This window comes from Delphinus delphis, chromosome 10 (genome assembly GCF_949987515.2).
Source record: "Delphinus delphis chromosome 10, mDelDel1.2, whole genome shotgun sequence".
Classification (NCBI taxonomy): domain Eukaryota; kingdom Metazoa; phylum Chordata; class Mammalia; order Artiodactyla; family Delphinidae; genus Delphinus; species Delphinus delphis.
This window is the reverse complement of record NC_082692.2, coordinates 21,815,291-21,839,751: the sequence shown is the minus strand read 5'-3', so window position 1 is coordinate 21,839,751 and position 24,461 is coordinate 21,815,291. Positions and strand designations below refer to the sequence as shown.

At 43.8% G+C, this 24,461-nt stretch overlaps 2 protein-coding genes across 3 annotated transcripts; both read right to left on the bottom strand.

Annotated features, from left to right (window-relative positions):
- Positions 1-7,512, bottom strand: LOC132432686 (zinc finger protein with KRAB and SCAN domains 4). Its single transcript, XM_060023408.1, has 5 exons — positions 6,812-7,512; positions 5,278-5,425; positions 3,512-3,594; positions 2,417-2,540; positions 1-1,396 (listed from the first exon to the last, which is right to left on the bottom strand). Exons 1-5 carry the CDS (start codon positions 7,232-7,234, stop codon positions 534-536), a joined length of 1,641 nt encoding a protein of 546 aa, XP_059879391.1. The 5' UTR covers positions 7,235-7,512; the 3' UTR covers positions 1-533.
- Positions 7,513-14,022: 6,510 nt separating this feature from the next.
- Positions 14,023-24,461, bottom strand: LOC132432952 (zinc finger and SCAN domain-containing protein 9). 2 transcript variants are annotated; one of them, XM_069541093.1, is made up of 6 exons: positions 24,378-24,461; positions 22,276-22,765; positions 21,946-22,093; positions 19,182-19,280; positions 17,332-17,995; positions 14,023-14,115 (listed from the first exon to the last, which is right to left on the bottom strand). In XM_069541093.1, exons 2-5 carry the CDS (start codon positions 22,690-22,692, stop codon positions 17,379-17,381), a joined length of 1,281 nt encoding a protein of 426 aa, XP_069397194.1. In that variant the 5' UTR covers positions 22,693-22,765; positions 24,378-24,461; the 3' UTR covers positions 14,023-14,115; positions 17,332-17,378. The 2 variants fall into 2 exon arrangements, with proteins under 2 accessions (XP_069397194.1, XP_069397193.1); XM_069541092.1 differs by lacking the exon at positions 14,023-14,115 and having other exon boundaries at positions 17,256-17,995.

Here is a 24,461-nt window from a genome sequence, read left to right as displayed (position 1 = left end):
TAGATAGTCCTCAGAAATCTAGACAACATTAGATTTTCAGAGCTATGAAGGTCGTTTCACTGGTATATTTAATAAATGTTTATAGCACCTGTATGCAAGGCACAATGGGGGTATAAGACATCATTGATCCAACCAACTGGTGAGGAATTCATTATAGGCAAAATGAACAGTCAGAGCAGCAGCCCCCCAAATCAGAGCCATCCACCCAGGAGACGTCATAAAGTGCTGGCCGAGGGTGATTAATTAGCCAGTCTAGAAGCCCATTTAAGTCTAAAAGGTGAGAATCATTTCAGGTCTGACCTCTTCCAGACAACTCTCCCATAGCCTCTTATCAAACAAGTTGTTTTTTTTTTTCAATCACCTTCTAAGATGTAGAAGATAATTCATCTCAGCCAGTCTCTATTTTCTAACAAACACCTGATGACGTGTGGGAGTAAATAAAGCCCAGCTCACAATTTTCTAGTCAGCAAGGGCTCCAGGGTGGCTTCAGTTCAACGAGGAGTGAGCACCAACTCTGGCATATAAGACATGGGTCATGGAGACAGAATTTTTTTCCCAGCGTGGCTTCTCTGATGTTGAATAAGGTATGAAGTTCGGGTGAAGCCTTTTCCGCATGTATCACACTGATAGGGTTTCTCACCAGTGTGGATTTTTTGGTGCTCAATAAGGCTTCTATTCCTAGTGAAACTTCTCTCACACTCATTACATTTATAAGACACGGGAGCCTCAACATTTTCCCACTGGCTTCCCATCCTCCCCTGACTCTCCCAGGTCTCTCCACGGTCAGGATTCTGAACGTTTTTATCGCCGTGGATCCTCTGATGTCTCAGGAGATGTGAATTGCGCCTAAAGGCTTTGCCGCACACATTGCACTGGTATGGCTTCTCCCCAGTGTGGATCTTGCGATGTTCAAGGAGGCTGCAGCTCTGGCTAAAGGTTTTCCCGCAGTCATCACACTCGTAGGGCTTCTCCCCGGTGTGAGTTCTCTGGTGTTTGATAAGGTTTGAACTGTGACTGAAGACTTTGCCACATTCCTCACACTCATATGGTTTCTCCCCAGTGTGGACTCTCTGATGAATGACGAGGGCAGAGCTCCCGATGAAGGTCTTGCCACACTCCTCACATTCATAGGGTTTCTCCCCAGTGTGGATTCTCCTGTGCTTAGTCAGGCCTGAACTCTGAGCAAAAGTCTTTCCACATTCATGGCAATAATGCCGCCTATTCCCTGCAGCACTTTTCTGCTTTCTTTGTAACCTGCCCTCCTGATCACCAGCTTCTGCACGTGCAGGAATCTGGCCAATGGCTTCACCCAGGTGGCATGGCATCTGCCCAGACTCTTGTCCTGGATGGTTCTCGTCTGGAGGCAGGTCCCTGATCTTCGTCTGCACTGCACCACCTGAACAACAAATGACCAGCAACTGTCAATTACGCCCTGCCACAGGGGAGAGCTTCGTGATGAATCCCAGGGAGGCAAGAATTATAGAGGTGTATACATGCCATGGATGAAGATTTAAGTATTAGAATAAAGATGGGAACAAAGGGGGAGAACAGGGGTGCTGGGGAGGGAGACCTGAGAATGAGAATGGGGCCATTGGAAGAAGGCTACAATCTGGGAATGGAGAGATTGGAGGGAAGGTGGTGAGGCCTGAAGACTGTGCTGGGGATAAATGCAGATGCTCTAAGTTCTAAGAAAGTAAGGCGGGGCCATGTGCTTAGGATTAGATACTAAAAGGGCTGAGCAGAAGGTGACAGTAAACAAGGCAAGTGAAAGGATTTCTAAAATGTTCTGTGAGAAACAGGGAAAGTAGGAACTCAGAACTCACTGACCACTGGAAGGTGCAGTCATCTCTGGCTGCACCCCAGGCAGAGGCAGGGTCTGCCAAATAAAACTGGCATCAGTGCTGGGAGATCTGAGCTGGAGCCCCCACTGTGCTGCCAGTGAGCTATGTGAACTCAGACAAGCCAGGCAATCTTGTGCGCCTCTGCACTGCACGCTCATCTCTAAGGCCAGGCTCTGCATTCAATCTCTGGCTCACTTCTAGCTCTCACTCAATGGTCCCATGGCCCACTTCCTGAAGAGATCCCTCAGCTCTCCTGCACTATCAGGGCTAGCAACAGGAAGGGAAGGGGAAGAAATCAGCATTTACTGAGCATCTACTATGAGCTGGACCTGTACTAAGGGCTGTACCTCCTTCATCCCACTTAAACTGAACTGACCAGGACACTGGCAGGACAGATAAAAAAGCAAGGCTCAGAAGGGTTAATAAACTAGTCACACAGCTGGTTAGTAGCTGGGATTCAGAAATGGTGATTCTAATTCCAAACATAATTCAAACAGTTTCTAACAGCCTAGTAGATTCTAATACACAAAGGAAGCCAGGAAACCTTATAAGAAATCAGTGCCCATTAGTCTTACCCAAGGAGATCAGGCTGCCACAGTTCTCCTGCCTTTCATCTCTGTAGAAGTTCACCTGAGATGAATCCAGCTGTGTCCATCCAGGAGTGAGGGTCAGGGCCACATCTTCCATTTTCAGCAGCCCCTGAAACAGTGAGTAATGCCATGTAATTCCTCTTGCCCAAAATCACTCCCAAAGCTGGGTACATGCAATGAAGGAGCATCCCCTTTACAGGAGCTCTTTACAAAAAAGCAAGTATGGCATATTTATGCCTACTTAACCCTATCTCTAATAACATCTCTGTCAAAAAAATAACCATTAAAGGAAAGAAATACACACATTATCAGTACTTTCACATAAACATCTAAACAGTCCAGAAGGTGAAAGGTTTGGAAAAACAAGGGCCAGTGCAGTGAAAGGAGTGGAACCATATCCAAACTTTTCAAAATATTTGTGGTGTGCTTTGGCAAAGTGGGGATGGGGGCTTATTTGTATTAATGATTTTAAAATACAGTGAAATCTAGGTCTGAGGTGAGGAAAAACCAGGGAAAATAGGTTCTACGGAGCCTCAAATACTGAGATCTTCAAGCAGGACATGAAAGACTGGGTAAGAAATTAAAATCCAGGTTAAGTAAAGACTATTCAAATTGTAATATTAAATCTTAGACTAAAAGCACATGCCTTATCTGTTCCTTCAAGTTTAAGTTCCTAGAGGGCAGCGGGCATGACTCTATATCCCTCACTAGCAGCACAGTTTATGATACTTAAAAAAACAAAACTACATCACCATCACAACAAAATCTTCAGTTTGTATTTGCTAAATTTCCCTTGCTGAAGAGAAAATCTCCTTGATGAAGGAGCTGACCAAACAGATGGCTAGGAAGAGCAGGGAAGCACAGTCTCCAAGCTAGGAGTGAAACAGGAAAATCTTCTTAAGTGAATACCAAAATAATGACAGATGATGATTAGCAACCTTGGGATAAATGAGAATACTCAAACTCCATGTAGATCCAGGATGAGGGTGGAGGAGGCATGGAGAGAAAGGGATCTGATGGGAAGCCCATCAGCAGTGAAGGGTGCTGGGTGCTGGGGGAGGGACAGGGGTTCCACCTCACCTGGGACTCTGGGGCAAGCCTGGTGGCTACCACTTCATCTCCTCTGCAGCGCCCTCCAGAGGCAAGCCTAGGAACCTGGAGAACTAAGAAGGAAAGAAGCTCTGGATGAGATTGACCCTGACATTCAACCTCCCTGGCATTCAGCCTCCGTGAGCCGTGAAGTCCAAGTTCAAAAACTGCATAAATTCCCATAAAGAAGTTTATACAGTGTGTCTTTCCAAAATTCCTGATCCCTGCCAGCTCAAATCCTATGGCCTGAAGAGATGTGATGTACTCCACAGATGCACAAAACAATGGGCTGGATCCTTGGTAAGAAGTGGTAGCAACATAAAAACAAAACAAAGCATTCCATCTGAAGAGTCTTTAATCTTGAATTTTGCTGAGAGAGGGAATAAGAGGATTTCTGTGGTTTCTTTTTTTGGCCGCACCATGCGGCATGAGGAACTTCCCTGACCAGAGATTGAACCTGCGCAACCTGCAGTGGAAGCACGGAGTCTTAAGCACTGGACCACCAGGGAAGTCCCAAAGATTTTCATTGTTGTTAAAAGTTCTTTAGTAGCTCTTTGGGTGCTTTATTCTTTTCTTTTCTTTTTTTTTTTTTGGCTGCATTGGGTCTTCGTTGCTGTGAGCAGGCTTTCTCTAGTTGTGGCGAGCGGGGACTACTCTTCGTTGCGGTGCACAGGCTTCTCATTGTGGTGGTTTCTCTTGTTGTAGAGCACGGGCTCTAGGCACATGGGCTTCAGTAGTTGTGGCACACAGGCTCAGTAGTTGTGGCTTGTGGGCTCTAGAGCGCAGGCTCAGTAGTTGTGGCACACAGGCTCAGTTGCTCCACAGCATGTGGGATCTTCCCGGAGCAGGACTCGAACCCGTGTTCCCTGCATCAGCAGGTAGATTCTTAACCACTGTGCCACCAGGGAAGCCCTGGGTGCTTTATTCTTTAGTTCTGAAAGACTAAGAGGAGTCAGATAAGGCTGGGCCCAGAAAGGAGGAAATGGGAGTCTGCCTATATAGAACTTGCTCAGATTTGAGAGAAGTAAAGGGGAATTTTAGGTTTTCCTATGAAAGGTGAACTTTGCTGGAGGCAGTAAACAAGTTAGGTTAGGCTAGGACCTCTGTTCAGAAATAAAGATTTCCTGTTGGCTGGTGTATCCCAGTGTTGTTTGTCTTGGAAATCTGCCCAGATGTTCACAGTATGTGGGGAACACTCGGGAACATAAAAGTTTCCTACTGAGTGATTTTCACCCTGTTCTAAGTGACAGGTTTAGAAGATTTATACTCTTTGGTTTGTAGAAATCCTACAATTCTGGAATATTCTGACTGGCTTTACATATTCTGCCTTATATTCCTCATAGCACTCACCAATATCTGAAATCATATTAATTTATTTGCTATTCTCCTTACTAGAATGTAAGTCCCATTGGAGGAAGAAATCTGTCCTACTGACAATGCTATCCCTGGTACCTACAACACTGGCTACCACGTAGGGAGCCTCCAGAAATATATGTTGAATGAATGGAGATCACTGTGTTGCTACAAAAATCAACTCTTTCCAAACACCAATTTTAATAAAGTCTTATTTACCATGTCTAGGTTTGGTTAGGAAAGCTTTCCACTATTGTTTGAAATTTCTCTATTAGTCTCAGTCTCAAAGTAAAGTAGATCTGCAAGGGGCATATAAGACACCCATCAATAGATCTTGTAGGTGATCCTTAAATAAAATTGGTTGGAGTCTGCAGAATTCATATTGCCCAGAAGATAATACTCACTTCTGTCTGGTAAGGAGTGGGATCCCAGAGATTCATGCTTGAGTGGAGCCTTTCTTGGCTGGAACTGGGTATTTCGTGACCTCTGAGCTGGTGTCAACACTGCCATCTTGCAACAGAACAGTTCTTGCCCCTGGTCACCACCTGGGACCTAGAAGTCATTCATTTATTTATTCATCAGACACTTCTATCACACTCTCTCTGTGCTAGTACTTTCTATTTCCCAGGCACTATTTCTAAGAGCTTCATGAATATTAAGTCACTTGATGTAGAGCACAACAAACTTATGAGCTAGGTACTTTTATTATCTGTATTTTTGTAATGGGGAAACTGAGGCACAATGTTTAAGCAACTTGCCCAAGGTCACCCAGGTAAAAGCAGAAATGTTAGGATGGGAGCTCAGGCAGAATGAATCTAGTGCCCACGCTCTTAAGCATTACTCTGTACTCCCTCATTATATATATTTGTGCTTTTATGAAAACTCTTTGGGAATTGGGGCTAAATTCTCAGAGAATACTAATATGTTTTCTTATCTAAAAATGAAAATAATAATTTCTAGCTTATCGGGTTTTGGAGACCAGCAAATAAAATTGCAGTGTGTGAAATCACCTAACACAGGGCCTGGTACATGATATGTCCTCATTAAATGAAGGTTTCCTTCCAGACATTTGTCATTAATTAATTTTCAAGTCACTTTCATAATAATTAGCTCATGTGCAGCTTAGAATTTCCCATATCTTCTGTAAAGAATGAAGAGCCTGAAGCTGAGACTTGAGATGATTTTTCTCTATTACAGGGCTAAGGGGCACTAATGCCAACTCAAGAACCTTGGTCTCTGGGTCACGGGTTAGAAGTCTTTGGTCTGGTTATGTACATGCTGAAAGGAACACACAAGGACACAGAATACTGCAAAGGGAAAATAGACTCATACAACATTCAGGAAGGTGCAAGTAAAAATGAGCCCTGGGGTTTCTAACTTGTGGTCCACCGACTCCCTCCCACGTATTCCATGAATGTGAATAGGAAAAATAACTTTATTTTTACTAGCTTCTAAGCAAAATTTAGCATTTCCTTCAATTATGAATGGAAGCAACAAACCAAGGTGTTATAAGCAGTACACAGGAATCTGTCACCAACTGAAACTGCAGATGTTCTCATACCACATTACAATCAGGTAAATGTCAAAGTCATTCATCGCCACTTTGAAATTATACTAGTTATTAGACCTGTCTCTAGATGTTAATATTTAGTGCATTAATTTTAAAAAGCACATATATAACTTTATAATACATTTAATGCTTTGCTAACTGTATTTCAATATAATTGAGTTCCTTTTAATCCTTTATATTTTCCCTTATGTATTTAAAAAATACTATTATGTGAAGGAGTCCAGGGACTTCACCTTACTGGCAAAGAGGTTCAGGTACAAAAAGAGACTGAGAACTTCTGGATCTTAAAGAAAAGCCCCTCACTCTGATCTGGAGATTTCAGGAAGAAACAGACCACAGCTTTCAGAGGCTAAACCTGTTCTCTCTACCTGCGGCATCGGCTCATCCAACTGCTTCTCCAAATACTCCAAGAGCACCACCACCTCCTCCCCGCTCTCCGGATGCTGCTTCCGCACCCAGCTCTGCAGGTCCCCCGGCAGGATGGTCAGGAACTGCTCCAGCACCAGCACTTCCAGGATCTGCTCCTTAGTGTGCACCTCTGGCCGCAGCCACAGTCGGCAGAGCTCCCGGAGCCGGCTCAGAGCCTCGCGGGGCCCCTCAGCCTCCGGGTAGCGGAAGCCTCGGAAGCGCTGGCGGGAGTGCTCGGAGCCCGGAGCTGGGCTGCCTGGGGCGACCGCCTCAGCAGCCAAGGCGGAGGCTTCCTCCTTCTCCACCTTCACGGTCAGGATCCCGGTCCGGTCCTCTGCAGACTGGGCGTCCAAGTCTGCGCTTTCCTTCGATTCTCTAGCCATCCTGGACCAAGGCAGTACTTGGGCCTCAGTCTAGCTGGGAGTTGTATTTCTTCGGAAAATTCTTGAAAGGTGGGAAATCACAATTATACTGTAAAACTGCAGTGGTCCCCTTCCGCGTGTCCAGGGGCCCAGGACACCCCTGGGGCGCAACTTCACAGATTGCCCCCTGTAGTCCGTGCCTTTGCAGCGTCCTCCTCTGCACCCCACCCCGAATCCCACAATAAGTAACCCCAAAGGATGTCTTGGTGGAATGAACAGATTCCAGATGCTGGAGAAAAATTGAGGATGGGGCACAGGAAGCCTCGGTGGGAATCAATGCCACTTCCCGGGCTCTCTAGGAAGCACCTCTCGGTGGTTGTCCCCGAGTTAACCCGTTAGCAACCACGCCCTTACCTCCACTCAAGGGAAGCAGTTAGGGGAAGGAGAAAAAAAGGATGACAGGCTCTGTATCATAAGAAATAAGACTAGATCTTTCAGTCCTGTAAGAATGCTGTTGTGCCCCCCCCATGCTCTGATGTAAAGCTTGACTACAGAGCTGGCATAAGATTGACACTAAAATTCAGTAGAAAGCAGAGCTTCCTCAGAGCACCAGGCAGGAGGACATGCCCTTTCTCTCAGAAACATCGAAGACCACATCACCAGGCACTTGCTTGGAGAAGCAGTGGCTGCCCCTGGCTCTTGCTCCACTCCAGCTGCCATTCTTCCTTCCCTTTCAAGGCTAAACTACTTGAAGGAAAGCCCTCCTATCTCTGACTCTAGTCCTCACCTTAACACACTGTAGGTGGCAAACTGCCAACAAAGACATTGAGATTGCTCCTGCAAAAGTAACTAGAGATTCTGTCCCTCTTCCCCTCCACACACAACAGCTACCACTTTCTATTTTCCATGGCTTCCTCTCAGGCAACCAGAATTTCCAGGCTTCCCACTATCAGAAACTCTCTAGTCCCTGGCATCAGGGACCATACTATCTTGGGCTTTCATTCTTGTTTCTTTCCAGCCCTCATTTATGGTCTGGAATAGTGGTTAGATCCGCCGACTCTCAAGCCAAGTTTCCTGGGTATGTAATCTTGGCTGTACCACGTACTAGCTGGGTGACCTTGGTAAATTACTTATCCTCTCTGTGCCTGACTTACCCAATCTATAAATGGGGATAGTAACAGTAGATAGTGATGGAGGAAATTTTTGCCTGTTGAGGTATGGGGAAGTCATTCTGACTTATATGGTGTACATCTGTTCTAACCATTAAAAAAGAATGCATTTACCATATTGTTCACAATCTCCACTTTGAAGACAGAGATAAATCCCCCCCCCAGCCTGCCCATGATGCCAATGCTATTACTCCTTCAAAGATAAGGGTCCCTTCCCAGACACCAAGGTCATGCTGACTCGCTGTGTATGTGCTAATCTGTCTCTTTTGAAACCTTGAAGGAATGCACCCGTCATGTTTGATATTTGTTCTTTGTTCTGACAAGATATGAAACTGTGGTTCAGGCATCCAAAATGGAACCGGGTAACCATTGTGCATGTGGTTTCAGAAATGTTCCTGCGTCACTGAGAACCTGAATTTTCTAAACTGTATCAAACTCAAGGACACTACCAGCTGTTCTCAAAACAATATCTGCTAGTAGCTGCCAGCTGCAACCTTAAGGTCTCAAGGTCTCCCCTTGTAACTATGTAACCCATTTTGGGCCCCAACCAACCCTTGCTTAGCAAGTACCCTTACTTCTTGCCAGCTCCAATCCTAATTTATTTATTTGGCTGTGTCAGGTCTTAGTTGTGGCATGTGGGATCTTTCGTTGTGGTGCATGTGCAGGCTCAGTAGTTGCAGCATGCAGGCTCTCTAGTTGTGGCACGTGGGCTCTAGAGCACGTGGGCTTAGATGCCCTGTGGCATGTGGGATCTTAGTTCCCCGACCAGGGATCGTACCCATGTCCCCTGCATTGGAAGGCAGATTCTTAAACACTGGACCACCAGGGAAGTCCCCTCCAATCCTAATTCTTGACAATTTGTGTACAAATTGTTTTTTGCCTACCTAAGCCCCCGCCCCCCATTTTGTAGTCTGACAGAACACAATTCAAGTGCTTCTTGAATCCATGTCTCTTGGGTTACAGTCCTCAGTTTGGCTCAAATAAAACTCCTTTCTATTATTATTATAGATGTTTATTGATTATTGCATTGATGAAAGGGATGTTGTGAGCATTAAGGTGAGTTTTTGTGTAAAGTGCTTAGAACAATGCCTGGCCTATAATAAATTAGGCCTACCCTAAAATGGAAGCCCCGAGATTCCTTTGAACCAGGCAGGATTAGATTTTAAGCCAGAAATGACTGCAAAGTTATTTTGGTGGACCAAGATGTCAGTAAGTCCCCTTTCTACCCAATGGAATACAAGTTTGGTAGAAGTTCATTAAATGGAAGAATACCATGCTGATACCTTCCTGAGTTATTTTGTTTGTTTGTTTTTATAAATTTATTTATTTATTTATTTTTGGCTGTGTTGGGTCTTCATTTCTGTGCGAGGTCTTTCTCCAGTTGTAGCGAGCGGGGGCCACTCTTCATCGCGGTGTGTGGGCCTCTCACTGTCGCGGCCTCTTGTTGAGGAGCACAGGCTCCAGACGCACAGGCTCAGTAGTTGTGGCTCACGGGCCCAGTTGCTCCGCGGCATGTGGGATCCTCCCAGACCAGGGCTCGAACCAGTGTCCCCTGCATCAGCAGGCAGACTCTCAACCACTGCGCCACAAGGGAAGCTCCCTTCCTGAGTTTTTATTCCCTAGTTTTTGTTCCCTCTTCAGTTCAAGGGATAACAAAGAGATAAAACTTAAGAAAATGAGAGATGTCAAGGCTGTTACAAAGGAAAACTACTAGAAAATATTCTTCTCTTGATGAGCTGCCACACTAGGTACAGGGCACTGCCATGAAGCACTGGCAAAATAAGTGAACCTGAATCTAGTTTCTAGATCCTAATGCCTTTGTATAGGTGAGATACAGAAGCAAGTTAAGCAGTTTTCAAACACCTCAGCACATTAGGATCACTGGGGAGCTTTTAAAACATCCTGATACCTTGGCTGAAACCGAAATCGATTAAATCAGAATGTCAGAGGGTGGAACTCAGGCATGAATGACTTTAAATATTTCCTAGGTGATTCCAGTATGCAGCTGAGTTTGAGAATTAATGAGTTAAATGATACTTAAAAGAAGTAATCAACCAAATCCAGAATGTGGGACATTCTATATTCTATAGAACAGAAGATTCAGGTTCTTCAACAAATAAATGGCATCTTTCAAAAGGGCAGGGGAGAAAGGGGAGCTGTCATATATTAAAAGAGACTGAATAGATATACCAACCAAATGCAACAGTAAACCTTATTTGGGCCCTAATCAGACCAAAACAACTGTAAAATGGCATATTTGAGACAACTGGGAAAACTATATCACAATGGCATTAAGGAATCACTACCAAGTTAGTTGCCATAATGGTACTATGTTCATGTTAAGAAAAAAGTCCTCATTTGTTAGAAATTCATACTGAAATTTGTACTTGTGGGTGAACTGATATAAGGTCTAGATTTGCTTTGAAATACTCAGAAAGAAACAGAGGAAAAAAGAAAATGGTGCAAAGATGAGAGCTGTTGAAGTTGCATGAGAGGCAGAGGGGGGTTCATTGTAATATTCTCTTTACACTTATATATGTTTGAAATTTTCCATAGTAATTTTCTTTTAAATTAAACAAAATCCTACCTTCCTTCCAGAATAATTCCATCCAAAAGGTAGGGCCAAAGGAAGTGGGAGAGGAGGTGGCAGCCCAGCCCAGAGTGAATTCGGAGCCCCAGTGAGTGAGAAGAGTGTTCAGAGGGGTGAAGGGAGGAAGCTACAGCAGGAAAATTTACACTGATATATTACAACTACCTACTCCACAGACCCCATTCAAGTTTCACCAACGTAAGATCTGAGGTCTGAGCCCATGAGAGGAGCAAGACGACATGGGGAAATTGATTACACACAGGAAGGATTAATCAATTAAGTAAATATACAAGATATTGGGAGCCAGATTCCTCATGTCAGAAAAGGAGTTACAAACATGAAAAAGAGAAAGGCCGAAATGTATCCTGTGGTGTTGGATTGGAATTGAAGGTATCAGCGTGAACTCAATTCCCAATATCTACAGTTACTTATAGAAATAAATATAGATGTAGGCATGTAGGTGTATACGTGTATATACAGTATTTGATAAATAGCACTGCAATGTTTTGATATAAATGGAAAAAAAAATTTGGTTGACAAATAAAAAATTACTTCCAGTTGTTTAAAGACTTAAAAGTCAAAAAGGAAAACTTTCACACTTTTAGAAAGAAATTAGAAGCATTTTTTTATGCTCTTGAATAAAGCAAGATTTCTTTTAAAATACACAAACTGCACAAAATGTGAAGGAAAAATTTCGTAAATTTGACATCATTAAAATTTAAAACTACATCAAAAGATACTGGAAACAAGTAGAAACTACAAACAGAAGACTGACAGAAGATATTTGCAAGCCATATGATCAACAAGGATCAATATACAGACTATACAGAGAGCACTAACAAATAAACAAGAAAAAAGCCAACAATCAAACAGAATAATTGACAAGAACCATACACAGGCAATTCATAGATGTGGAATCTGGAATGACCAACAAACATAAGCAAAGATCCTTAACCTCATTATTTACTAAGAGAAGATAAATTTTAAGCCATTTCATACCCATACCTCAGCAAAATTTTGCAGAGCTTCAATAATATTTGCTAGTAAGAATGTGAAAATTTTTGAACTCTTGTACACAGCTGATGGGTGTGTAAGCCGGTATGCTCATCTTAAAAAGCAATGTCAGGGGCTTCCCTGGTGGCGCAGTGGTTGAAAGTCCACCTGCCGATGCAGGGGACACGGGTTTGTGACCCAGTCCGGGAAGATCCCATATGCCGCGGAGCGGCTGGGCCCGTGAGCCATGGCCGCTGAGCCTGCGCGTCCGGAGCCTGTGCTCCACAACAGGAGAGGCCACAACAGTGAGAGGCCCGCGTACAGCAAAAAAAAAAAAAAAAAAGCAATGTCAGGGACTTCCCTGGTGGTCCAGTGGTTAAGACTCTGTGCTCCCAATGCCAGGGGCATGGGTTAGATCCCTGATCTAGAAACTAAGATCCCACATGGCACGGCCAAAAAAAAAAAAAACTATGTCAGTATATACTGTATAGTAAAGTTGAAAATGATATACACGTGGACTTAACAGCTTTAAATTATTTAACCTGTAGGAGTCTTGTACATGAACAATAATGTTAATTGAGTCACTTTTCTGAGCCAGACACTGTTTTAGATATTCAGGATACAACAGTAACAAAAAAAGAACAAAGACTTCTGCCCTCATGGAGTTTATATTCCAGTGGGGATTAACAAAAAAATAAACTATGAGAAGAATAAATACATAAATTTTAATAGGACGTCACGAGCACAATGTTTTAAAAAAAGGACTAAAAGAATAAAACAGAATTAGGACAAGACCCTGGTCATTTTTTTACCAGTCTATTCCTCAAGATTGTTTATGTAGCTGGTAATCTTGAAAGATGAGATAACACATCCCAGTGGTCAATTACCAGGCTTACTTACTGCTTGTTATAAAAGCTGAGGATTTCCTAAATTCAGGCTTCCCTGGATGCAGCATGGGCATGTTGTGTGTATAGCATCCACCTGAGCCCATCATGTCACCTCCTTGGGACTTGGGGGCAAGGGCAACTGATGTAAATACGATGATCTCATGCTGCTTGCTATCTATGAATAACAAGTGTTAGGCTTGCTATCTATAAGAAATGGGGTGGGAAAAAAAGAAAAAAAGTAAAAAAAAGATCAGGGCCTTATATCCTGGACCCATGCAACAAGACGTGTAGGAGCACAAAAGGCCCAAGGAGGACTGTCATGCCTAAGGGTTTTGAGAATTGGAGAAGAATAACAATTACAAGGACTTCTAAATAGTATGGCTATTTGGGGGGTGGGGAGGTGGGCGGGCATCGATGCATTGGAGAAACACAATGAAATTCTGAAGGCAAAATGTGAAAGGCATTGGGCCTCCTTAGAATCATATAAAATCCTTTGTTTCTGGCCCAGGAACTCGTATTTTATGCCAGATTCCATGAAACAATCACAGGCTAAATTAATTAGCTTGTTACTAGAGTAAAATGAAATCCCAGACCCCTAAAATCTGAGAAAATATGTCCAGCAGTCTTTGTCGATGTCCTTTTGCACGTATTTGTTCTTGGGTCAAAGACTCTGGTTATGCACACACATCTATCTCATGATTTGGAGCATTACTTATGAATTTTCCTTAGACATATATTCCCTTTCAGTATTATAGTGATAAAGCTTTGCATGCATAATGATTTTTTAATAATTCAAATTCCCTCAAGATATATACATATATTGGTATAGGAGGCCAGCACTCACTCTAGACACATTTTAACTCTTGCACTGCTTTTACCTCTTGAGGAACAGTCACCTGCTGCCAGACAAAATTAAAGGTATTATGGCTAATTTGTAGACTCCTTAAAAATATTTCAGTTTATTAACTCCTCCCCATGGTCACTTTTAAAGACCCCCTTGAAACTAAAAGATTCACTTCTCTGCTGAAACACAGAGAAATTTAGGGACTGCTCAAGTTCTCTGTCTAATTACTAGCAAAATTAGCACTAGAAGCTTTGTTACCCAGAGCTTCAGTTATCCAGTAAGATTTCTACCTATATCGTTTCTCATGAACAGTACCTCTCACCTACATTATTCATCAGCTGTTGTACAGGTAACAGTGGTGACTCTCCTGGCTTGGGTAGTCCACAGTCCCATGAATAAGACTGGAATTTCAGTCAGACCTAAGGAAACAGATTCAGGAAAGTAAATAACAGAAGTGGAGGAAGTTGGAAAGTGGCAAATGACATCAAGCACTTGATTAGGTACTGCCACTGTGAAAGGCTACAGCATGAGCTGTGATGAAAGCCAGCCTTTGATGTGATCTCAAAGAGAAGCCTAGTATATTCCTTCTCTCTCCATTTCTCTACCTTGCTCCCAAGGGGATTGGGCAAACCTGGAAACACTGCCTCAGATACCTGCATTTTCTCTACGAGTCAAAGAAAGTTTCCTAAGGGTGAACAGAATGTAGAAGACATCTAGGATTTCCCAAATTGTGGGTTGAGTTCTGAGTTAACTTCTTGCTATATGAGCTTCAGAGAATCTCCTGGTTACAGCCTTCATCTAGCTCATCTGATAGTAATACCTTTCTGTTCAACAATTAGTTCTATACCTTGAAAGTGCCCCCAAAGCATTGGCCTCTGATGCATTGGGTATCATCTTGTTAAATATTCAAGGGTAGGATGACCAGCAACTGGTCCGAGTGTGAGGATGTCATCCAGAATGTGAAGAGGAGGTAGAGACTGTGCTGGAGGATCTGGAGAGAGAACTTGGTGAACCAGGAGAGCAGATGAAAAGGTTGATGTGGGACTCTGTGTGTGTGTGTGTGTGTGTGTGTGTGTGTGTGTGTGTGTGTGTGTGTGTGTGTGTGTGTGTGTGTGTGTGTGTGTGATACAAAACAAAAGTGGGTGAGTCAGGGCTCTTTCTGAATAGGCTCCACCTCACCTATTTCTTGTCATTCCACCACCCCTCGAGCAGTGGTTCTTGACTTCATTTAGTTCTCCAACCCTTTTGAAAATATGATGGACATTATGGGTCCTCAGTGTATTAAAATTAATCACTACCATAGTAATGCCCTTTTGAATCTAAATGTTCTTAATTACTCATAGGTCCCAGCTGATCCTCTCGAGAAGGAAAGAAGGAGTTGTTACGTCTCCAAACAGATCAGGAATCCCTGAAATTTCACCTCTGGTCCCATAAGCCACATCCCCTTTAAGAGGCTGGTGAGGGGAAAGGCTGCCTCTGGGGGCTCACCTTTTCTAGAAAGCCTCAGCTGACTTCACAGGGAGGTGAGCCACTCTGCAGAAGTGAGAGTTTCAGGAAGTCAAATGGACAAGTATGAATTTTTGGTTTTTTAACACATGTTTTTTCTGGTTACACACATGTTTTTAAAAATTGATTGAATGCTAAATTTGTAATTACTCCTTAGTTTATAAGGACAGAGAGACCAGAATCACATGGTAAATAAAAGCATCTCCTGAACTGATTCTCTTTAAACTGTAATTTTTAAAAAATCTTGACTCCATTTTTGATGTTTGATCACTGACAGCTTTCAACCTCTATCTTCCCCTTCCCTTCTGCCCCACATCTGGGCAAGTTTATAAGAAATCCCAGTGCCTCCTCACTTGGCACCTGAAGGAAGTTCAAGCTATGCAAGCCCTTATCTATTTGTGCAATGAGAACTATTTCCTGGACCCATCCCCTAATCACGATAAAAACCAGGGCCACTAACTCTCACTCTCCTTATGCTACTCAAGCCAGTTCTGGACCAGCTTGGGTGCTGCCCTGCTATCTCCAGAGAGTTCCATGATGAGAGTAATAAATTTTTCATACATTCTTGTGTGTGTGCATGGCATCATCTCTAGTAACTGGGAAGCGGGGTCCATACCACCTCTGTAGGATCATCACATTCACAGTTCAAAGATAAGTAACACAGAATGTGAAAGGGCCATATAATCCCCCATCCACCCTAGTTACCATGTTGACAGTTTGTTGCATATTTGCCCTGCACAGTCAAATCTTGACGCATCCATAACCATTCTGTACCATTCTGGATAAGTTCCTATGCCCATCTTCAGTCCTTTTACCGACTGATGTCCACTGTCTGAACTTTTCCTTCCTTTCTTCATCCCACGTACATGTTCTCTGTCTTTCTGGCCCCTGGCACCACAGATTTCATCTTTCTCATGCCCTTCTCATATTATTCCCTCTTCATATACTTTTCAGATATACACAAACTTCCTACTCTTGCATTTCATTTGGAAGATTTTCTCCCTTACAACAGGTCCCTTCTTTTCACTGGATTATTGTTTCAGATGGAAAGGTCAGGACTGATAAAGGGATAGCAGTTCCAAAGAAAATACAGTTATATGGGAAGGTATGTAGAACACTGAATGAGAGCATTCACCAGGATCCTAAGTGTGAAAAAAACAATGGACATGAGATTAGATCAGAACATCAGCAGACAACTCCAGACCTAAGCAAAGCGACAGAAGGGAAAAACTCAGGACATTTAATATGGTAGTTTTTAAAGCATCTTATGGATGATGACCCAATGCTCCGATGTCTTGTACTCAGAATACCGATGACTTTTTGTAACGCTGAAGATGTGACGGGAAAGCACTAAGGGAATTTCAGGTGACTAAGCTCAAATGAGGGAATCTGAGAATACCAGTATGAAGCATGACACTGTAAACAGATTGGAATTTGGAGTCAAAAGCCAAGGGTTTAACTAAGAAGACCCGATGTGAGATGTTAACACTAGAGGAAGCTGGGTGAACGGTATATAAGCACTCTATCTTTGCAACTTTGTTATAAGTCTAAAATTATTCCATAATTTAAAGTTACTAAAAATAAAAGTCCAGGGTTTAAGCCTTGGTGCTGAGGCTTGGGTTTTGTGAATCTTCAATTCCTCATCTGTAAAACAGGATAATGATAATACTCATTTCCCTGTGTGGTTGTTGTGAGGACCAACTGTGGTTAAGTAAGTGGAACCCAGCCAGTGCTGGTCACTATCCCAGGGGAGCATCACGCAGGTGTCAGAGGGAAGCAGTAGGTACAAAAGGTATTTACTATGCAGGTACTGGTCACGGGGAACACCAAAGACCCATTTACTGTAAAACATCAGCAGAGCTCTACGGGATCTTTAGGGGTTAAACACAGATACAGATCTTTCTGGCATGTTGGCTATAGCAGTGCCATTTATTACATTATTAGAAAAGTTTAGCAGCCATCTCAAAAAGAATAAATAAGAGACATGGGGGTAGTAAGAACAGGAAAGTGCAAAGGAACCAAAGGGAAAGTAGCAGCTTCAAAAACCCAAACCTCCCTCTTTGAATGTCCCCAGACCAAAATACACTTAGTGGAGACAGGAAGAAAGGCGTTTTCTAGTCTCAACCTACCCCGCACGACTTGGCCAGTGATCTGGAAAACTTGCACACAGCTTGGATTAGACCAGCTCTGCCACCACGTGGATCTTCTGATGGCGGATGAGGTTGCAGTGGCGATTAAAGCTTTTCCCACATTTGTTGCAATGGTGAGGTCGCTCCCCTGTGTGGCTTCTCTGATGCTCGATGAGAAATGAACGCCGACCGTAGCTCTTGTTGCACTGGCTGCACTGATAGGGCTTTTCTCCCTTGTGGATTCTCTGATGCTGGATGAGACCGGCACTCTGACTGAAGGCCTTCCCACACTCCTTACAGTGGTACCGTTTCTGAATATTGTGGATTCCTCGGTGATTAAAAAGACCCGAACTCCGACTGAAGGTTTTCCCACACTCATTACATTCGTAGGGTCTTTCTCCAGTGTGAACTCTTTGATGTCGAACAAGACCTGAGCTCTGAGCAAAGCTCTTCCCACATTCTTCACATCTGTGTGGTCCGGCTCCTAAGGGGTTTCCCCAGTTCCTCTCTACCCCACCCTTGCAGTCACCAACTTCTCTGTGTCGCGGATCCTGCTGTGATATCTCCCAGGTCTGTCCGTAAGACATTTTCCCATGTGGTTCCACTCTCTTAGGACAGTCTTTCCTTAGCACCAACTCTCTGTTCTCAGTCTTGGTCATTCCATCTGAAACAAAAAAGACCAGGTAAATGTCACTTGTTCCCTGAGCCTAGTGACAGGAGGGTCACTATGTGCACAGAAATGCAAGGTGCTTCTATTCTGATGTCACTCTATGTCATAGAGTAGGGAGGAGGTTAGAAGCAGAAGGGCCAGTGTGTTAACACCTTCTTCTAGGTAATGAGGGAGGTTTGCCCTCTTTGGAGAAATGCAGCTTGATCCACCCCAACATGGATGGGGCCTGGAGAGAATTTTTTTTATACTTCTTCACAGGAAGAGAAGGGTCAGGATCAGAGTGGCTTCTTTGGAGTCTTCCCTGAGAACTCCCTCCCCTCTGTGAGGCAGGGAGCCTCCAAGTGACCCTTTCCAAGGAAACTGACCTTATGTATACATTCATTCAGTCAGTCATTTATGGAACAAGCGCTGAGCTTCTCCTATTCTAGGTGCTTCAGGCAGTACTTCATGTTTCTAATCCATAACCATCCCAGGTGCATCCCCAGCACAAAGCCTTTGCTCTAGCGCCTCTCTCTTTCTGGAAAGCTCGGACCTCAGATAACAGCAACCCTCACTCTCTCACTTCCTTCAAGTTTTTGCTCAATTCTCACCCTAATTCTTCTATTTAAAACTACAATCTGTGTGCCCCATCCATAGCAGTCATAACCCCCTTAGGCAGTTCTATTTGTGCTTCATTCCATAACACCACCTCCTAACATATCATCTCCTTATTTATATGCTTATTGTCTCCCCCTTGCTACAATCTCATCTCCACGGAAACAGGATCTTTCTGGTTTATTCCCTGAGAAGCAAGCTTGGCACATAGTGGCTGATCAATAAATATTTGCTGAATGAATAAAAGAGAAAGGACTGAAATCAGCCCTACTACTATGGCCTCAATTGACTGGCCCAGGGACCAGCACTGAGGCAAAGGCTGCCTGTAGGACTGGTTCATGTTGGACAGTGTCCAACCAACCCAATTAGACCCTCTCTGCTTGGAAGAGTTGAAGGTGAGAATGGAGACAAACAGACCCAAACTGTCTAAACGCTAGAGAGCAGCTGCTGTGGAATTCTTAGGGTTCCCAAGGTGTGATTCCCACCTTGCAACCCAGAAAAGCCCAAGGAAAATTGCCCCCAACCCCCTCCTTTAATCAACATCTGGCTTTTTCTCCCACATCTAACTGCACTGTCCCTCACACACCTGGATAGGTACCTCTTAGGACTCCTGTGGGGTGAGACCATGGTTCTTCTCCTCCTTTTAGCTGGGAGATGACAACAGGTTTGCAAAACAGAAATGTGCCTGCAGAGAAGAAATGGGCCACAAGTGAGATCAGTACTGCTGCCCAAACTTCACATTTATATCTGAAATGCACAAAGGAACTGGGTAGAATATAAAAACGAAGACATTTCTCACCTTTTAATAATTACCATTTATACAGCCTTCCATGACTTACAAAGCACTTTCACATACATTATCAAACTAATTCACCACAAACCCCCTGATGCTATTATCCCACTTCTTTAAAGAACTAGGAAAAAAAAAAAGAACTAGGAAAAAAATAAAAAGGCAGACAGACATATAGCTAGACAGACTCTATATTTAGAAAAAAGTCTGGAAAATGTACAGCAATTTGACAAGAGTGGTTACTCCTGGGGAGTTGGACTTAGAGGAGAACTTTTACTTTTTACTATGTAAACTTATGCATTATTTGTATTTTTTTTTTACTATCACTAAGAATTCTAAACGAAATTCAAACTCGGTGATATAAAGTAACTTTAAATGTTGCTTGGCTAAAAAACCAAACAGCTGGAACTTCGATTTGGTCCTTTAAATCCCAAATACTATGTTGCTTTACAAAATAAGCTTGTCCTAAATGTATAACACACACCTGCATTGATAGTCCTATAGGGAGAATTCTCTGATCTGTAGATGCTCTCTGGATACTCTCCTGTAGCCACTGTAGATGCTTAATAAATATTTGTTCAATGAATGAATGACTAGATGGATGGATGGGGGAACAGACTTACTCAGATGTACCCTGGAGGAAGGGTTCTCAGCAGGGTTCTAGGTGCAGTTTGGAAAGTAGAAGAAAGGAGAAAATAAATGGAAAATGAAAAATCCAAGTTCATGGGGAGAGGAGGAAGAAAGTAGCAAAGAAACTGACTGGAAAGATGCTCATAAAGGGGGAAAATGAAACCAGAAAGAATTTTAATAAGATGAAGTCATGGGAGTCAGAGGAAGGTCTGCAGTGTGCACAGAATTTACTCATCAAATATAATTTTAATTTAAATCAAGAGATGTGTTCCAAAATCCAAGATAACTGTATGATTGGTAGGATAAATGAAATGAATAGAAGCAGGAGGCAGAGCAGCAAGAAAAGCTGTGACTTGGATACATATGGAGGTAATGTGAAAATGAAAACAGGAAACCTCTGCTGTAGATGGGTTACCAGAAGGGTAACAAGTCAGAAAGAGGCTGTGATGTTATGTGTGGGAAATTAGACAGAATTTGGAGCCAAATTCTGCAGGGAGAGCTAGAATGGGAAGGCAGCTGACTCAGCCCCAAGTGCCCACTACTATACCCACTGGTGCCCAGTACTGACACCACTAAGGAGATTGCATACAAGGAAATGGCAAAGTCTATTCCACTGGATTTTCTCATCCAGTTTGCCACCTACTAAGCATATCTCATATCTTCTGACTGCAAATGTAAACCCAAATTGACAAGGGTGGCACTGGTAGTTTCTGATAAGAACAGTTACTATATATTAAGCACAATGCGTGTCAAGTGTTTTTCACAAATTGTTTGTATTCAACGCTCACAACAACCTTCTGAGGTACATTTTTGTTATAGACTGAACTGTGTTATCCCCACTGCAAATTCATATGTTGAAGCCCTGTTTTTGTTTATTTATTTGTTTAATTTTGGCTGCATTGGGTGTTCGATGCTGCACCCGGGTTTCTCTAGTTGCGGCAAACGGGGGCTACTCTTCGTTACGGTGCGCGGGCTTCTCATTGCGGTGGCTTCTTTTGTTGCGGAGCACGGGCTCTAGGAGCGTGGGCTCAGTAGTTGTGGCTCGCGGGCTCTAGAGTGCAGGCTCAGTAGTTGTGGCACACGGGCTTAGTTGCTCCGCGGCATGTGGGATCTTCCCAGACCAGGGCTCGAACCCGTGTCTCCTGCACTGGCAGGTGGATTCTTAACCACTGCACCACCAGGGAAGCCCTGAAGTCCTGTTTTTGGAGATAAGGTCTTTAGGGAGATAATTAAGGTAATTAAAGGTGGGGCCACAATCCAATAGGACTGATGTTCTTAGAAGAAGACGAAGAACTACCAGAGCGCTCTCTGACTCTCTGTCTCTCTCTCCCTCTCTCCACAGGCACATGCAGAGAGGAATGCCCATGTGAGGACACAGCAAGAAGGCCGCTCTCTACAATCCAGGAAGACAGGTCTCACCAGAAACCAACTCTGATCTTCAATTTCTAGCCTCCAGAACTATGAGAAAAAAACTTCTGTTGTTTAAGCCACCCAGTCTGTGATATTCTGTTACAGCAGCCTGAGCAGACTAAGACAATACTATTATTAACCCCATTTTGCAGATGAAGAAACCTTGATCAATCGGTTAAGTAACCTGCCCAGGTACAAGCAGCTTCCAAGGGGCAAAGCCATGATATGAACCTGTCTGTCAAACCTTGAAGCCCATTCTCTAAAGTTGTGCTCCACAGTGATTCCTAAAAGTCTTCCTAATGTACCATGTGCCAGCAGACAAGACAGCTTCCAGGATAGTACCCAGGGGAAGACTGCATGCAGAGGATTGGGACAAAGACAAGCACACTAGGCACTCGGAAGCACTGAACATTGCTGGTAAAGCGTCTTCTGACCCCCTGGTTTCCCAGCTCTGGTTTTTTGTTGGTTTGTACTTGACCAGGTGGGATATGTTCAACACCAGATAAATCCTGTCCCTCACCTGTCTTTCCGATACGGTGGGGCTCCTGAGCAGGGTCACATGTGAGCTGGGGCTCCTTAGGCTGGGACTGAAGGCCCAGTGACATCTGCTCTCCTAGAGACACTGTCTCTTTAGAGAGGACTTCTCGTCGGTGTCTGTAGGCTACCATCTAGAAATAAAGAGACAAGATGTGACTTCTGAAGAAATTAATTGTCTAAAGAAACATTTCCCAGAGAGAAGCAGAAAGCTGAGTCTCATTTAATCAGCAAAGTCAAGAGGATACAAAGCAGAGGACACAAAGGTTCTTGGTGACCTACATATACTCTTTCCCTGGCGAATCTCCCTTCCTACCTCATGTTGTGGTTCATCGAGCTCTCTCTCCAGATCCTCCAGCAGAATCACTGCCTCTTCCCCACTCTCTGGACAGTGCTCCTGTACCCAGCCCTGCACCTCCTTGGGCAGGATACACAGGAACTGCTCCAGCACCAGCAGGTCCAGAATCTGCTCCTTCGTGCTCACATGCGGCCTCAACCACTGGTAGCAAAGATCCCGGAGTTGGGTGAGAGCCTCCCTTGGTCCAGGGGTCTCCTGGTAGCAGAGCTGTCGAAAGCGCCTTCGGAAGATCTCCCTTGCCAGTGGATTATTGCGTTTCAGTCCGGATTCCTGCATTTGGAGGTGACTTTCTGCCTCTGCTTTCACTGTCAGTTCTTCCCAAACATCACGAGCTTCAACATCCAGGGATATAACCTCCTTGGAGTCTGTATTCATTTTGATCTTCAACAGCTTAAAAGGTACCCTCTAGCTGGAGCTATGTTTTAGAAACACCTTTGGAAGTTCCCTCCTAAGCAGTAAAAATCATTGTTTAGGTAGAAAAATGGCAATAGTTAATGACAAAAAACTGATAATATAAGCAACTGTCATACACCTAAAGCTCTTCACTGAAAGTAAAGTGACTTGGTAACCAAAGATGAGAATAGTGGAAAATATAAGGTCATAATGTACAAAAAGCATAATAGGTTTTCAAGTTACCCAGACCTAGGTTTTATTCCAGTTCTAACTTTTGCTAATTATTCGACCTTGTGCCAATTTCTTATCTTGTTTCAATCTCAGTTTTTTAATGTGAAAAAGAAATAGCAATAATACCATATGGAGTTCATGGAGGAATTAAGGGCCATACAGATCACTCAGAATGGTTAAAAAGTTCAGACTCACTGTATAAAAATCAAATTAGAGAAAGAATAAATGGAAATATTGCTCTTGCCTTTAAAAATAATTTTTTAAAATTTAGTTATTTGGCTGCGCCGGGTCTTATTTGCGGCACGGGGGATCATTTAGTTAGGGGGGGGCGGGATCTAGTTCCCTGACCAGGGATAGAACCCGGGCCCCTGGCATTGGGAACGTGGAGTCTTACCCACTGGACCACCAGGGAAGTCCCTGTTGTTCTTGTCTTTGACTAAATGAACTAACTTTTATTGAAATCTTTACTTGAGTTTTTAAAATTAATCTTCAAAACAACCATTAAGGCTGGTTTCATTTTTACTAAATTTACAGAAAGGAAAGCTTAGGTCGACTGCAAGTCCTGTGAGCTTTCCACACTGCTCTGCTGCTTCCTAAGAGTAACAGCCAACACTGTACAACAGTCTACAACATGCTTTCAGATACAAGACCACATTTAATCCTCACAATTACCCTCTGAGGTTTGATTACAATCACTATTTCACTAGATAAGAAATGGGAGCCAGGGGAAGTTAAGTAAGTTTCTTAAGGTCAAATTCTTTGTGCGGACAGTTCTAAGAATCCACAGAAGCCCAAGAGAAAAGTGTGCTCATATCCAGGCAGTGTCTGAGACCCAGGAGGTCTGAGTGTCTCCAAAATGTCAGGAGTGCAGACCAGAAGCTGAATTCCAGCTTGACAGGCCCTGTGGCAGACAGCTAGGGAATCGGAATCCGGGGCTTAGGGGTGGGAGGAGAAGAGCAGGGAGCCCTGATTATGTACTTTTAATTTCTAGGCTCCCCAGGGATTTGTACGCACTCCAAGGTTTGAGAATCAATGAACTAAGGGAAAGGGAATCGGAAAATGTCACATTCTGCACTTGACAAGCAGTCATTAAACGCCCCTTCATCTGCTTTTAGAACCAAAGAGTGAGAGTGTATAGACACTGGCTCTCCACGAGGAAGGCTGCAGAAAGTCTTTACAAATTTGTCCTTAACTTCCTTGTCCCCGAGGATATTTCCCCAGACTCCAGGCGTTTCCTGCCCTGAGTCCTAATCCTGCTGCCGTTATTCACCGCAGTGAACCTCCCCGAGACCTCTCCCGCGTAACGTCCCCCCAGCCCGGGTGACGGATCGGCTCCAGGATCGCGGGGCACGACCCAGTGGCCCGGGGCCGAAGCTCACTTTCCACACCCCTTTCTCAGCCACACCCACCCAACCCCGGTTCCCGGGCCGACTCACCGGACCTGGAAAAGGTGAGGAGGTTGGGGGCTCCCGCCCCGACGCTGGGAGGACCGCGCCGGGAACAATGGCCCTGCGGGAAAG

Coding starts and splice junctions, on each gene's coding strand:
- LOC132432952 (XM_069541093.1), bottom strand. CDS start 22,692: ATGAATACAGACTCCAAGGAGGTTATATCCCTGGATGTTGAAGCTCGT. Junction 22,094..22,275: donor TCGATGAACCACAACATGAG/GTAGGAAGGGAG, acceptor CTTTATTTCTAG/ATGGTAGCCTACAGACACCG. Junction 17,996..19,181: donor CCTAAGAGGTACCTATCCAG/GTGTGTGAGGGA, acceptor TTTTTGTTTCAG/ATGGAATGACCAAGACTGAG.
- LOC132432686 (XM_060023408.1), bottom strand. CDS start 7,234: ATGGCTAGAGAATCGAAGGAAAGCGCAGACTTGGACGCCCAGTCTGCA. Junction 5,426..6,811: donor TGGATGAGCCGATGCCGCAG/GTAGAGAGAACA, acceptor AATGACTTCTAG/GTCCCAGGTGGTGACCAGGG. Junction 1,397..2,416: donor TGGCAGCCTGATCTCCTTGG/GTAAGACTAATG, acceptor TTTGTTGTTCAG/GTGGTGCAGTGCAGACGAAG.